Source organism: Crinia signifera, chromosome 7 (genome assembly GCF_055691185.1).
Source record: "Crinia signifera chromosome 7, ASM5569118v1, whole genome shotgun sequence".
Taxonomy (NCBI): Eukaryota; Metazoa; Chordata; class Amphibia; order Anura; family Myobatrachidae; genus Crinia; species Crinia signifera.
This window is the reverse complement of record NC_139223.1, coordinates 58,619,031-58,634,611: the sequence shown is the minus strand read 5'-3', so window position 1 is coordinate 58,634,611 and position 15,581 is coordinate 58,619,031. Positions and strand designations below refer to the sequence as shown.

The 15,581-nt window shown below is 41.5% G+C and overlaps 1 protein-coding gene across 4 annotated transcripts in view; it reads left to right on the top strand.

Annotated features, from left to right (window-relative positions):
• The window catches only part of TRRAP (transformation/transcription domain associated protein), a 136,760-nt gene that overhangs the window by 63,170 nt on the left and 58,009 nt on the right, over nucleotides 1-15,581 (top strand). For all 4 annotated transcript variants that reach the window (XM_083153159.1, XM_083153160.1, XM_083153162.1 and 1 more), the window contains 8 exons: nucleotides 1,122-1,268; nucleotides 4,703-4,916; nucleotides 7,934-8,059; nucleotides 10,595-10,741; nucleotides 10,975-11,177; nucleotides 12,456-12,577; nucleotides 12,954-13,167; nucleotides 14,550-14,729. In XM_083153159.1, the coding sequence (XP_083009285.1) occupies nucleotides 1,122-1,268; nucleotides 4,703-4,916; nucleotides 7,934-8,059; nucleotides 10,595-10,741; nucleotides 10,975-11,177; nucleotides 12,456-12,577; nucleotides 12,954-13,167; nucleotides 14,550-14,729 (1,353 nt within the window). The remainder of the gene's footprint in view (nucleotides 1-1,121; nucleotides 1,269-4,702; nucleotides 4,917-7,933; nucleotides 8,060-10,594; nucleotides 10,742-10,974; nucleotides 11,178-12,455; nucleotides 12,578-12,953; nucleotides 13,168-14,549; nucleotides 14,730-15,581) is intronic.

Genomic DNA, 15,581 nt, shown 5'->3' with positions numbered 1-15,581 from the left:
CTAGTCTTGCATGTCACTGCCCTTTGTGGTGTATTTATACGTTCATCACACTGAAGCCTGAAGTTTACATTAATAAGGGTAAATGTAAAGTTTTAAAGGAATACGGTCGCTAGGTCGACATGTGTTAGGTCGACAGGTCATTAGGTCGACATGGGGAAGGTCAAAAGTCAAAAGGTTGACATGGGGTTTTTCACTTTTTTTTCTGAGCCGACATGTGCCGACAGGCGGTAATTCATTCCCTACCTTTCACTAGGATATGAGGTGGGAGAATAAAATAGTGTGCCGAGTGTAGTGAGGCACCGTGCCCGAACCATGGCGAGCGCATCGGTGCTGTGTTTCAGTGTTCGGCGACTGTGTCGAAATTGGGGACAAAAAAAGTGAAAAACCCCATGTCGACCTTTTGACTGTCGACCTAACCCATATCAACCTAATGCTTGTGTCAACCTCATCACATGTCAACCTAGTTGCTGTCTTTCCAATGATCCATACCCGTTTTAAAAGTCCAAGTACTCCCTAAGTGATATCTGTCTTCCGATAAGTGCTGTTCTTTGCGATGCTGCACCGGCGCTGGACTTCCGGGCCTGAGACCCGGGAGTCCGTCTGCGCATGTGCAGAGCACCGGGGCCGACCACGGAGCGTGGTGGGAGGGATTTGTGATTGATCCCTAACACAGCACTGTGGTAAGAATCCCAGCGCTGCGGAGGGGTTTAGAGCATATGGAAATGCGGTAAAAACACAGATAACGGATGTTTTGCCGCATTTTTGTTTTGGAGCATCCCACCCAGAATATGCTGATCTGTTGCTATGGGTACCGCCTCACTTGCCCACTCTAAAGGTTTGATACATTCTCTGTCCCCAAGAGATCTTGCTGCAAGATCTAGCACCTCTCTTATAATCTGAGTAGCCAGATCCATGGGTGCAGTCTTGTAGAGGAAAAGGGTGCTGGCAACCATTATAATTTGACTTATTGACAAAGTGTCGACTTGAGGTGTGAATGATCCTTTGATGTGGTTTTGAGGGAAATTGCATTTTCTTACATTTTGTCCTAAGCAGTGTGTTACTTTGAGGTAACTTGTCAGCATTTCCTACAGTCTGTTATACACTTGATGCTGTTTGTGCAGGTGAATGACAACTCCAATACAGCCGGCTCGCCTGGAGAGCTGCTATCTCGACGCTGTGTCAATCTCCTGAAGACTGCCCTGCGTGCTGACATGTGGCCCAAGTCTGAGCTGAAACTGCAGTGGTTCGATAAACTTCTAATGACTGTGGTAAGTTGGTCACATGACCTGCTGCTAATACAAAAGAGATTGGAGGCCCAGTGACTCATTATTGCTGCTGGTATTGGCATCTACTGAAGATGGTATTAGGGCGAAAGCTGGGTTATATTCAGAGAACATGATCAAATTTTTTTTTTTTTTTTTTTCCTATTTGTCTTAATAGTCTTGTTCTTTTCTAGTGGGATGTTCTATCTAGTGGGATGTGATAATCCTCTCATGTAGGGGTCTGCTCTCAGTTGCCTGTTGCTTTAGCCACAGATATCATTTAGAACACTGAATTGTATTCTAAAATAGCAGGAACCGGTTGCTGGTAAAGCCACACTGAAGGGCATTGGTCATGTAGGGTGGGCACTTGTCCTGTAAGAGCATAGATAGAGCGCTTATGCAGTACTCTGTGTGCACATTTGGTGCGTACTCTGCTTGGGGAAGTGGCAGTATGGTATACAGTCATTACATTGACACACCAAAGGTCGACATGCATTGGATCGACCACTGAAGGTCGACACGGCTTAGAGCGACACCTGGAATAGGTCGACGTGGAAGGACGACACAAGCATTAGGTCGACAATGGCTAGTTCAACAGTCAAAAGGTTGACATGGGTGCACACAGTACACTGTGACGGTGTCGACTGTTGACATTCGGGTAAAAAAAAAATGAAAACCCATGTAGAACTTTTGACTGTTGACCTAGCCATTGTCCATCCAATGCTTGTTTACCTTCCATCCATGTCGACTTTAGCCACGTCGACCAATTTCATGTGTCTAAGCCATGTCTACCTTCAGGGGTCGACTCAATGCATGTCGACCTTATGTAGGTCAACCCAGTGACACATACCCGGCAGTATTGGGGGTTAGCAATATACCTGGACAATGTACCTCTGGCTCATGCCTCTGTAACTACCTTGTATCACAGTGGCTGCCAGTTGAAAGTGACAGTTGTTTGTGTTCCTCCTACACAATGGTCTGATTTTAAAAATAGATTATTATTATTTTTTTTATCCAATTCAATTCCCCCAACCTCCTAGCAGAACTATGAGCGTTCCATGCCAGGAACTGGAGTTTGGGAGAACTCTCCCCTGTCAGTGGTTCTTGTCTCTGCTCTGACAACTGACTGCAGCTCCAGTCATAACACAGTGTCAATTTCTAATACAGCTGTCGTTTGGACAGAGCTGCTGCTCCTGTGTTGGAAACATTCACTCCTGGTGTTAAGTAACAAATATATTAGCTATCATTGGATATATCCTGACACTTAAGTGTTTCTGCAGTAGAAACTTGTTTTCCTCACGGTAACAAACAGGCTGTATATTTTTTTACCATATTACTGAAGCCATTAACATAGCACATATCAGAAGGATCCTCAAACTTAAACTGTTACTGTTATTTCATGTTCTCCTCCACTGATTTGCATACATAACAAGCTCGCAAATAATTAGCCGCACAGCTCGATGTTCTGATTTCTCCAGCAAATGCAATTTAACAATGGGGAAATGTTCTTTGCTCAAGGAACAAGGGTTCGTTTGATGAGGATTCTATGTACTACTTGTTTTTTTTTTGTAGGGAAAATTATTGCATGTTATAATTGCAGTGTTCAGCAAACCTATATGCTAATGCCATTCATCGCTGTTGCTAAATGCTAAGCTGTTTGATGCTGATTAATTAACTCTGATACTTTAATGGCACCATCCGTTCCAGAAGTCTGGAAATTGTGTTTGTATTTAGAATGATGAGCCTTTATCTCCGTACACCATCCCTGAGGTTCGGCGGGGACTCAGGTGTTTGCTGCTAAGGGTTGTGCTGACATTTAGGTTTATGCAAAGGTGCCCTTACTGGCAATGTTATGAGGATGGGGCATTTGTCATGGAGTTATTTAGGGACAGATGCACTAAGCTTCAAAAGTGATAAAAATGGAGAGTGATAAACGGCCAGCCAATCAGCTCATATCTGCCATGTCACAGACTGTGTTTGAAAAATGTCAGGCAGGAGCTGATTGGTTGGTTGTTTATCACTCTCCATTTTATCACTTTTGAAGCTTAGTGCATCTGGCCCTTAGTCCTTTATGCTCAATGAAGGGTTTTTTATTTGTTTCACTAGTTTATTGCTCTAAATTATTAGATATAACTTGCTTGCTCCAAAAAGGTCTCCCATTTGTAACGCCCCCCCCCCCCTCACAAAAATGAAATGAAAAAATGTTTATTTTAGAGCTTGAGCATCATTTTTGAGATGCCCATACTACCTGGGATTTGGTCATTAAAGAGTTAATTTGGCTTTTTGTTGCCCATGTTGCATGTGGGCAACAAACCAATGTTGTGTATTTTTAGGTTTCTTGTACTTCCACTATGTCATGGTGTACGTAATTGTTTTTAAAATAATTTTCCATGTTGAAATCTATGTGGAGTTTTTGGAATTCCTGCAATAGGGGATTAAAGAAAAAATTAATTACATTTTAGCCTTTTTTTTGTCGCCCCCATCCCATTAGAGTTCACTTCCGAACACACAAGTACTCACTTTAGAGTCTGTTTTGGTCAGCATAATGTAAGTTTTTGGAGATTTGGGAGAAAACTGGTTCCCCCTACACTTCATCAAACTTCCCTATAACTACTATAATTAACCTCCCACTATCCACAGTAATAGCACCCGCTATCATTATCCACTCCTTTCTGTACTATAACCCATCCTCTGTTACCTGCCATTAATATCATCGACTCCTCATCCTCGCCCGTCCCCTGCACTGATTTACTCAGAATGGCACTGATAGTACATACATCCCACTCTGCATATGCAAAGCCTCCACCGAACACCTTAAATTGCACAAGTTCAGACCATTCCTAGAAATAACCAAGCAGAACATCATCTCAATGGAAAAACACTAACTAGATTCTTAATTAGATTACACCCATTTTGGGTTTTCTTTTTTATACATGCTACTACTTTAGGTCAGTACGGATGGTGTAATGGTTAGCATTACTGCTCGATGCAGCAGGGACCCCGCACCGTCCCTCCCAGCCGATGCCGGCAGCTGCCCGGTCCAGGCGGCCGTCAAATCGCACCGTGTATACACACTTCAAAGTTTCATGATGATGGCATGTACAGGTGTGTTTAATACATCCCTTTGGTGAGAGAGCTGTGGCATTCACTTTATGAACATCGTAGGGAAACAATCGACTAACATGTCACCAATGCCTTTTTATTTTTACAAAATCTGCTAAGGGTTAACCACTGTTTTCCAAAAAGCTGCAACACTGAAATACCAATGTAGGAGACTGACAAATGCCCTCCTGCCTGTAAACAATATTTTGTGTAAATTGCATCATTATGTGCCTTATTTCCACCAGAAGGCACGGCTGCTGTATGCAGATGAACATTGTTTTGCAATGCTGTGGAGTAATGCATTAGTAAAGCTTTTTTCTCTCTCTTATCCATTCCAGGAACAGCCGACCCAAGCTAATTTTGCCAACATATGCACAGGGCTGGAGGTGCTGAGCTTCCTGCTGACTGTGCTGCAGAACCCTGGTATTCTCAGCAGCTTCAAACCTCTGCAGAGGGGAATCTCTGCATGCATGACCTGTGGGAACACCAAGGTCCTACGAGCTGTCCATACTCTACTGTCCCGACTGATGAGCATCTTTCCCACTGAGCCCAGTATGTTGGATCATGTCTTCTCAATGTCTTTGCTTCTTTACCTGCTCTGTTACTAAACAAACAACAAGGGGCTATAAACCTGTTACTTAAATACAACTTAGACAGTGATACAAACCTTCCACCAGTTTTATGCAGAGACAGTAGGAAAAAGTTATCTTAATTGTCGGTTCACTAAGACAGTGGTTCCCAGACTGTGTCCGTGAGCACCCTAGCAGGGGTGCCTCGGGTTGGTGCACCAGGACAATTCAGATCAATTATGATCAATATAATGGGCAAAACGAGTTCTGGTGGCTGCCAATCTTAAAATATCTGGACAAACCAATTCAAATTCTGTCTCTCACCATATAATTAAAGATGATGGGAACACAATGTACTTAATGTTTTGTTTTTTCATCTGTTAATAAGAAACCTATGGCCTAGGGAGGGTACCATGAAAACAATTCTGATACTCAAGGGAGCTGTGATTCAAAAAAAGATTGGGAACCACTGCACGAAGACCATTACCAGTGCCAGTAGGTGCATCCTCCTTGGGTCCTTGTCCAGCAGCCCAGGCATGGTTAGATCAGAAAGTAGAGACTCTGGGTCCAGTGGAGAACCTAACATACATATAAGAGGATTACAAGGCTCCAACAACCATAGGGGTGATGATCATTGTTAAATAAGTGTAGTTAAATGCCACCTTTCCAGGGGTATGGGTCATTGGGTTGACATGCATGGGGTTGACACTGAAGATCGACAGGGCTTAGGTCGATACCTGAAGTAGGCTGACAGTGTTAGAAAGTCAACACAAGCATTGGGTCGACAATGGGAAGGTCAACATGCGTTTTTCATAATATTTTTTTTTGTCCTGAATGCCGACACAGCAGACATGGACACGCTGTGCTCGCAATGCTTCTGGCACAGTACTTAGCCGCGCTTGACACACTTTTACACGCCATGGTGGATGGTAGGACATGAAATACTGCCTGTCACCACATGGCGGTTCTAAAAACGTGTTGACCTTTTGACTGTCGACCTAATGCTTGTGTTGACCTTCCAACCCTGTCGACTATAGCCGTGTTGACCTAAATGAGGTAGACTAGTGACCGTACCTCCTTTCCAGTACACCCCCCTCCCAACAAGTAGAAACAATATAAATATGTGCTCCCCTTGCATAGAAACATGGTTTGTTCCAGACACACAATTACTTGCATCTCAGTGGGTCAGTCATAAAGAGGGTTCTAATCATATAAAACTGATGACCTTCTAATAATAATAATAATAATAATATTATTAGAGGGGCCGCCACATTGTAACAGGATGGATCTGAGCCTTTTCCCCCACATGTAATAACTGTGTTCTAGCAGCCTAGTCCTTTCCTAATAACCACTTAATATTGAGTCCCTTGTTGGCTACTTTCAGATTGGTTAGGGTACTCCGGGGGAAGGAACGTGTGCCCCGTCTGCAGGAAGAATCCCTTCTCTTCTTCTTCTCACTCTTCTTTTGTTTTAACGCTCACTTTTTGTGATGTATTTTGTAATCCTCTTACAGAAAGTGATTTCATTGACTGCAGATTCCCCAAACGGCTTGCAAAATGAGTTCTATAATTTCACATCATTTTTTTTAATGGGAAAATGCAATTTTTCACTTGTTAAACATAGCTAACCCCCTAAAACAAAAAGGAAATGAAGTGTTAAGGCAAGCAGAACTTGGCCTGCTCATAAGTGCTTTTAGCTGTGGGTTATTAGAAGTCCCCGATCATTCTAAATATAAATTATCCTTAATTACTTGTCTAGGCAAAAACAGCACTATTTTTCTTTTTTGGCTCCAGGATACGTAGAAATCACGCACACCACTGGGGCTGTAGAATATTAGAAATACAGTAGCTTGATCAGTGTAAAGCTGAAAGGAAAGTACTGGCGGATGCCACGAAGATAGCTTATATACTTGTTTGCAGAATTCACTTATCTATTTTAAGTTCAGGCTGGGTTATACCCCTTTCACATGGCAAATGGCATGTCACACCCGGGATATGGATATGGTCCGTCCCGGGAGCTGCCCGGCATTTGCAGTGTTTAGCTGCTCACAGCGACCCAGCTTATTACCAGGTCACTGATGTCATCTGGGGACGGGACGGAACAGCAGGGGGAGGAGGAAGCACTGAGGTGATGCTGCTGCCTCCTCCATAGAAGTGAACGGGAAAAGAGTCTCTGGATCTTTGTTACCCGATCACACTGCCCAGCAACTCAGTTCCGACCCAGGAATAGCACTTTTTATCCCTTGTCGAGATATTCGAAATGGCCCTTTCACACTGCACGACAACACTGGTTATTTGTGCGGCGCAAAAGGGGTATTGTCTAGTCCTGGCTTGTAGGTTTGTGCTGACACTGGTGCAGTCTGCTTTCCTTGGTCAGTAGGTCTTGGACCCTTGTTGTCTGCAAGTGGAAGAATGTCAGCATTGTTCTATGGATCCAAGGGTCACCAATTTCCTACTAGCTGCTTTGCTCAATTGGGAGATTGATCATTTTAGCATACAATACTGGGGCTGATTTATTAAGCCTGGTGAAGTGAAAAAGTAGCTGGTACTTTATCACTTGCCAATCAGCTCCTAACTATCAAGTTACAGGCTGGGTTTGAAAAATGAAACTTCAGAGCTGATTGACCAGTGATAAAGTACCAGCCACTTTTTAAAAGAACTTGTTGTAGCTCATTGCAACCAATTAGATTTTTAGTTTGGTTTTCAAAACCGTTGCAGAAAGCAGCTGCGAGACTGCATCAGAAAAAAATAAACCTTTGCTTTTTGTCCCTCCTATATCTGAGGATGTATATGAGATATAGAATACAAAGCATTACTGTTCCAAATTCACTAGTCTGTATTATTAAACCGGCCATTGGGGAACTATTTTGTATGTTCGTCTATTTTCTCAGAGCCCTGGGCACAAATCGCTGTGTGTGACACTCCATTCTGGGGGGAATACAGGGAAAGAAAATATTACGACGAGTACTTTGACACTAATTCCCTATGATTTGTATTATAGGTAGCTCAAGTGTTGCGTCCAAATATGAAGAACTGGAGTGCTTATACGCAGCTGTGGGCAAAGTCATTTACGAAGGTCTTACTAATTATGAAAAGGCTACAAATGCCAACCCATCGCAGCTGTTTGGTAAGTGTGCCGGACTTTAGTATGAAATGCTTTTGAAACCTTGTGTGGGCTGTGTCTATTACAGGAAACCCACTGACTTTGGTCAAGTATGATCTGTATTATTTCCCAGAATTCACTGCTATAAATATCCAGTTATGCATCCTGCAGAGATCTATAAAAGTGTGGTATTAGAAGTTTGACTTCTCATAAGCTTAGATTTACCTACAAGTTCTTTCTTTTCTTTTTTTAAATAAAGGGTAAAGCTTTTATTTTTCCCTTTTAGGAAATAGATTGTATAGAATAATCCAAGGCATACGCATTTATTTCAGAAGTTTAATATGTGCACTTTATGTTATAACAAAGTGTAACCTAATGTAGTCTTGTCTATTGGGAACATTCACTTTACTTGTCCCCAGGAGGTTACTTCTAGCAGTGATTTACCGTGTTTTTTTTTTTTTTATATCCTCGCTGCTGCTATGAATTGGTTCTGTCAGTAAAACAGGAATAATACCGCAAAGGAACCTAAGCTGCGCAAAATGTAAATGCTAGCCGTCCCTCACTGCCATCCCCTGTGATCTCTGCAGACAGGTGTAATTTTACTTAAAGAATTGCTTGCTTGCCAGGTGTCAATGTGTATTGTGGAAAACACTTAGGAAGACTGTAGTTTAATTTAATCAGCTTCTTGCAAAGTGCTTCAAGGTCAGATGCTAAGAAATATGCAATGCGCCAGCACTGAAGAGAAAGCGGATTTATGTTTTACCGTACAACTTGGCGATGCATTTTTTTTTTTCATTACGGTTAAACCTTAGGCTTGTCCACTAATTAGTACAAAGGGCCTGATTCAGAACTGTTTGCAGCCTAGCGAGCAGTTAAACCCCACCCCGTCTTGTTTAATAGTTAAGGGATTAGGGTGTCTGCAGATTCCCATTGTAAACTTCATATGTGTGTGTGGGAAGTAGTACGGATTAGGGTTTTGCAGAAGCATAAATTCTTATATATATATATATATATATATATATATATATATATATATATATATATATATATATATATATATATATATATATATATATATATATATATATATATATATATATATATATATATATATATAATGTTTTTTTAATTAAAATATTATTTGGATCCATATTCTAGCTCAGTCCATCTTCATGTTTTTGGTTGTCTTCGCTTTACATATTTGAGTATCTACGTCAGACTGCTGCTTGAATATTGGAGGTAATCTGAAGCACCATTAGGAATTCTGATATATAACACATAGCCATTTTTTTGTTCCTTTTGCAGAAGCAGTGTTTCCCACTGATAGTCCAATATGTGTGCGCTGGAATTAGGATCAATTAGTGTGTTTAGAAGCAGTTTTACCCTCAGTAAATTCCATGTGTGCGGTTGGGAAGTAGGATGGATTAGGGTTTGTGCAGATGCAGGGTTTCCTGGTGATAGCTCCATATGTGCAGTTAGGAAGTAGGAAGGATTAGGGTTTGTGCAGATGCAGGGTTTCCTGGTGATAGCTCCATATGTGCAGTTAGGAAGTAGGAAGGATTAGGGTGTGTGCAGAAGCAGGGTTTCCTGGTGATAGCTCCATATGTACGGTTGGGAAGTAGGAAGGATTAGGGTTTGTGCAGAAGAAGGGTTTCCTGGTGATAGCTCCATTTGTACGATTGGGAAGTAGGACGGATTTGGGTTTGTGCAGAAGCAGGGTTTTCTGCTGATAGTGCCATATGTGCGGTTGTGAAGTATGGGTTAGGGTTTGTGCAGAAGCGTTTGTGCAGAAGCAGGGTTTCCTGCTGATAGGTAAGAGAGAGGGTTGGGTCGAAATCTGCACACAAAAAAGAAAATATAGACCCTATATAATGAGGGTATAGACCGCTATTTTGTCATTGGTTAGCAGGGGTGCTATCCTATCAACTAGATATACTGATACAAAAAAAGGGGGAAGAAAAAAGTAGTTGTGGTGGATGCACTCCGGAGGGATTGGATTATTGCCTATTTCATGGAAGCATTTTTCCAGATTGGTATCGGAGAGTGGGGAATCCTATCAATCTTTATTGGGTCATGGATTCAGGAGACACCCACTGTAGTTGCGAAGTTTAAGTGGTTAAAATTTAGAACATACAACAAACATATATACAATCAAGTGAAAAAGTAGGAATGAATGTGAAATAGACTTTAAAATGTAGGTAGATGGGGCTGTGTGTGTTGTGGTGCTATTCACTGATTTGGGATTGAATTATCCAGGATATATATGAGGATGTTTTCACTTTTCCTTAAAAAGGATGTGTGTGTATTTAGCCTGTCATTGGCTTTATTCCGTACACTTAGGATAGAAGTTATTTTGATACATCATATCGGAATGAGGATTTATATATATCCTTGCCAAACCTTTGTGACCCACTTTGTTAGGTGGATATTATAGAGGACAAAAAATACCTGGGGTAAATTTGCCTGCTGATAGATCCATATGTGCGGTTGGGAATTAGGACAGATTAGGGTTTGTGCAGAAGCAGTGTTTCCTGATAATGTTCTGTTTGATTTGGGCAGGTACACTGATGATTCTGAAGTCTGCATGCAGCAACAACCCCAGCTATATTGACAGGCTTATCTCCGTTTTCATGCGCTCCCTACAGAAGATGGTTAGGGAGCATTTGAACCCACAGGCTACTCCCGGAACAGCTGAAGCCAATCCAGGTACATATTTTTATTTTGTTGTTCTTAAACTACAGGGAATATCATAGAAGCCCATTCAAAATTACTCCTGCTATGTTTCCATACTCTGTGAGACTTTTCGTTCCCCCTAGCTTGGCTTAATGATTTTGGTTACATACTTCACAAATGATTTATGGTTTTACCGGCAGCTGCCTAACCCCCTTCCTCACCACTCAGGCCTCCTTTAAACGGCTTCTATTCCTCTCATCCCCTAGCGGGCACCAGTGAGCTGGTAATGCTGAGTCTGGACCTGGTGAAAACGCGCTTGGCAGTGATGAGCATGGAAATGAGGAAAAACTTTATTCAGAACATTCTGACCTCCCTCATTGAAAAATCCCCCGATGCAAAAATTCTCAGAGCTGTGGTGAAAATAGTGGAGGAGTGGCTGAAAAGCAACACGCCTTTGGTAGCCAATCAGGTGAGCTGCAAAACAGTTTGTTTTTTTAAAACCATGTTTTGAGTGGAGGGTTTATTGTCCTAATGAATGGATTACTCAGGTTTACTGACTACTCTGTAGATAAGTACCACAGTGTGGAAAATAAATGGATGAAAGCAGGTAGAGGGCAACTTCAAGTGTTATTATTCAATTTAGCAATGAAGAGGTGATTTTGTGGTAAGCACCTTTTTGGTTTCATGATCGCCGGTGAGTGGTTACCATGGTACCTTGGGAATGCGCTGGGTTCCATTCAACCTCTCCCCCCCTCCCCAATACTGCTCATTAACATTTACAGGACAGAGTGAAAGTGGACATTTGTTTTCAGTGACTAAAGATATTCAGCTGTGAAAATGCTAATGTTACAAATGGATGTTCCAGTAATTTTGCAATTTATTTATTTAAATTTAGACTCCAATGTCAGTCCTTTTTAAGTTTGGTTCTCCGCCTTCTAAAGTGAAAACAGCAATTTTATATTTTATTCAGTAGAGAGCATTTCATTTTAATAAGACATACAGGGCCAGATGCACTAAGCTTCAAAAGTGATAAAATGGAGAGTGATAAACAATCAGTTCCTGCCTGACATTTTATAAACAGTCTGACATGTCAGTTAGGAGCTGATTGGCTGGCTTTTATCACTCTCCATTTTATCACTTTTTAAGCTTAGTGGATCTGGTCCATAGCCTGAGCTGTGACTGGGCCAGAAGCAGGATATACATTGTTCTTGGGATCATATGCAATAAGAATGTTCTAGGATTCTGTCTAGGCCTTAATTCATGAAAAATCAATGATTATTGTCTCCTGTTTTTGTTTAGGATGGGTTAGAGTTCAGGGGCAAATAAAAATAAAAAGGTGATAGTTATTTCAACATGTGCATCCTTAATTCTTCACCACTTCTCTACATACCTGTATATGCGTTTGGGTATTAGTGTTACTCCAGCAGGGCTGGTCTTTGAAGCCCAGTACAGTAAGGGACATAGGTGGGAAAGTAGTACAGGATACTTTGTAAGGTCATGTGTGAGAACAGGTATACTGGTTGAGTAAGAACACACGTTGTTACAGTAGGTTTAGAATGAACCCTGAATGCCTTAGCACAAAAATACTTTACATTTGGGCTGCAAGCAGAGATTAAGGCCAGGAGGCAGCCTGTAAAATGCTGCCAGCATTGCTCACCCACCTTTCAGCTGAAATGTGGAGCGGCATATTTTATTGATGTAACTTTCAGTGCTGTGACCATGCTTTCTGGCCTCCATTTTTATGCAGACTCCGACACTACGGGAGAAATCCATTTTGCTGGTGAAGATGATGACCTACATAGAGAAGCGTTTTCCGGAGGACCTCGAGTTAAATGCCCAGTTTTTAGAGCTTGTTAATTACGTTTACAGGTACATGAAGCAATAGAAATATGTAAATGTACGGTTTTTGATCAGTAAATATGATGGTATATAGTTTGCACTTTTATCAGTAATAATGAAATAAGAAGATGTTTTACCCTTTTATCACACTGCCTATAATGAGAATAATTCCAGTTGTGTCTAGTTTAAGTAGTTTTCATTAGTCAACACCTGTACATGTTAAATTGCACTTTATTATAATTGTTCTGGTTGGCAGTTACTTTTAAAGTGTGCACCTGCATTCTCTTTTTTTTGGTATTGCACTGCAAGTCTCAGCATGGTAGCACTGCTTATGTTTACAATTAGGGAGTGCAGTCCAGCCCCCCATCTCATATATGCTGATTGAATTGTGCATTGACTTTTACAGAGACGAGAACCTATCTGGCAGTGAGCTTACCGCCAAGCTAGAGCCAGCTTTCCTATCTGGACTGCGCTGTGCGCAGCCCAACATTCGAGCAAAATTCTTTGAGGCCTTTGACACCTCCATGAAGCGTCGTGTGTACGATCGTCTGCTCTACGTCACGTGTTCACAGAACTGGGAAGCAATGGGCAACCATTTTTGGATTAAGCAGTGTATCGAGGTACTCTACATTACACCTGAGCTGTGTGTGTGAGAGAGAATAGCCATCTTGTTAAATTGATGCTTTTATTGTGTCCACTGTTTACAAGCTAGGGCCTTTAAATTAGTCCTCAAGTTCTTAGGCATAAGTACAGAAGTAGCTGTGCTCATGTTTGCCGCGATATGGGTGATTGTACCGGCTCGGTGCAGCAAAGTCACACCTGCAGTGCAGAATTGCTATGCCGCTCAGTGCTTTTCTATTATTATTATTATTATTATTATAATTTTATTTATAAGGCGCCACAAGTGTTTCGCAGCGCCGTACAAAGAAACAATACAGGGAGACAAAGCTTGGCATAACATTGAATAAATAACAAGAATACAGTACAAATAAAGAGCGCCACAGTTCAATACACATTACAGCTTGGATATAAGTAGTGAGGACTCAATCAATATACAACTAGAGGCTTGAGGCCAATGATGGAGATGAGTATGCAGACGAAGATGGTCACTGAGTGTTGGAGTATAGGAGAGCTGTGAGTGACATGTGAAGAGAAGTGGGCTTTGACAACAGGAGGGAAGAGGACCCTACTCGGAGGAGCTTACAATCTAGTAGGAAGGGGAGACAGACAGATTACAAGAGGTGCAAGCAAGTGGGTGGTGGTTAGATAGCAGGATGTAAACAGGCAAGGGGTCGGAGAACCATCTGGTTTATGCAGTGGAAGGGTATGCTTTGATGAATAGGTGAGTTTTCAGTGCCCGTTTGAAGCTTTGCAAGGTCGGGGAGAGTCTAATGGAGCGAGGGAGTGCGTTCCACTGAAGGGGTGCAGCACGGGCAAAGTCCTGTACTCTAGAATGGGAAGCAGTGATCAGGGTGGAGGAGAGACGACAGTCGTCAGCCGACCGTAGAGGGTGGGAGGGTGTATGAATGGAGATGAGGTTAGAGATATATGGAGCAATGGAATTAGAGATGGCCCTGTTTTCTATGAGTCGCGTGTGTGAATTGGATACACGAGCATGCACACTAGAGTATGCCAGTTGCCATGGATGTCACACATGACCGTTGATGCGGCAATATCTGTAGTTATGCTTATTCATGTATTATTTTCAAAGTGATTGGTGCAGTTTTCCTTTTTCTGTGTAATTTTTCCTTGTTTTGTGTAACTTCGCTTCCATCTTAGCTCTATTACTTGTACACATGTAGAGTAGTTCCTGTAGGAAAACAAAAAAGACCTAATTAAGACCGTCTTTTACTTACTAGTTTTCCATGTTTGTATAATTTCATCCCTGCCTGCTTAACATTAATTCCTTCGACCTTTTCTTATGCTGTGTACATGCCATGTTTCACAAAGATAAGTTGTCTTCCTATTAACACTCTGAACTCTGTGCCTTGTATCCATGCAGCTCCTGCTGGCTGTGTGTGAGAAGAACACTACAATTGGCACAAGCTGCCAGGGCGCCATGCTCCCATCTATCACTAATGTCATCAATCTAGCAGACAGTCACGAACGGGCAGCGTTTGCTATGGTTACTCACGTCAAGCAGGAACCAAGGGAGAGAGAAAACAGTGAATCCAAGGAAGAGGTAATGTCTTCCAAGAAAATCACACAGCCTGCCGTGTCTGAAGCAGTAAAAAATAATAATAATAAAAAAAAAATATATATATATATATATATATATTATGTGTGTGTATATGGTATTTTTTTTTAGTGCAACCATTTGGTTTAGATTGTACTTTCTGTGTTGTATTTTAATGTATACTGTGAAATATAAAGTCTGTTCAAACATAGAATAATGCCGGCGATGGAGCATTTACAAGCTTGTTGCTCAGGCATCTTGCCAAGATCTTTTTCCTGATGGTTCTTCCATTGTTAAACGTGTGAGAGAGATTCCATCATATGTCCAGTCTCTTAGGACACAATAAATAGAAAGTACTCTGTAGTTGAAACCTTAGGCCTCGCTTTTTACCAAGGAGCTTTGAGTCTATTTCTCGTCAAAATAGACCCGTCAGCCTCAATCTAAAACCTTTACTTCACAACATCACCAGAGAGATTAGCAAGAGATCTGTGGGTTAAAAACAGAAAAGCTTTGTTAAAATGGTCTATCGCTCAGTGGTGGGAGCGGACGGCTTTATGCCGTGTAAGACCGCTACTGAACAGCCTCCCTAAGCTTGTGGAATAAAGTTTTATTTTAGTGATTATTTTTTTTTTTTCATGAACATGTTTCCAGAGGGAATAAAGACGACATGGTACAAAAAAAATCTGTGGAAAGAAATATGCACAAATTGTGGTTTTATTTTTTGTACCGGATGCTTTAGAGTAAAAATTTTTTATGAAAAACTAGAGCCAAGTGTAATTAGCTTTAAAGTGGAGCATCTTTGCTTTGCACTGATTACTTGTCTGTGGTCCAAAGAACAGATCTCATTAATGTCTTAAT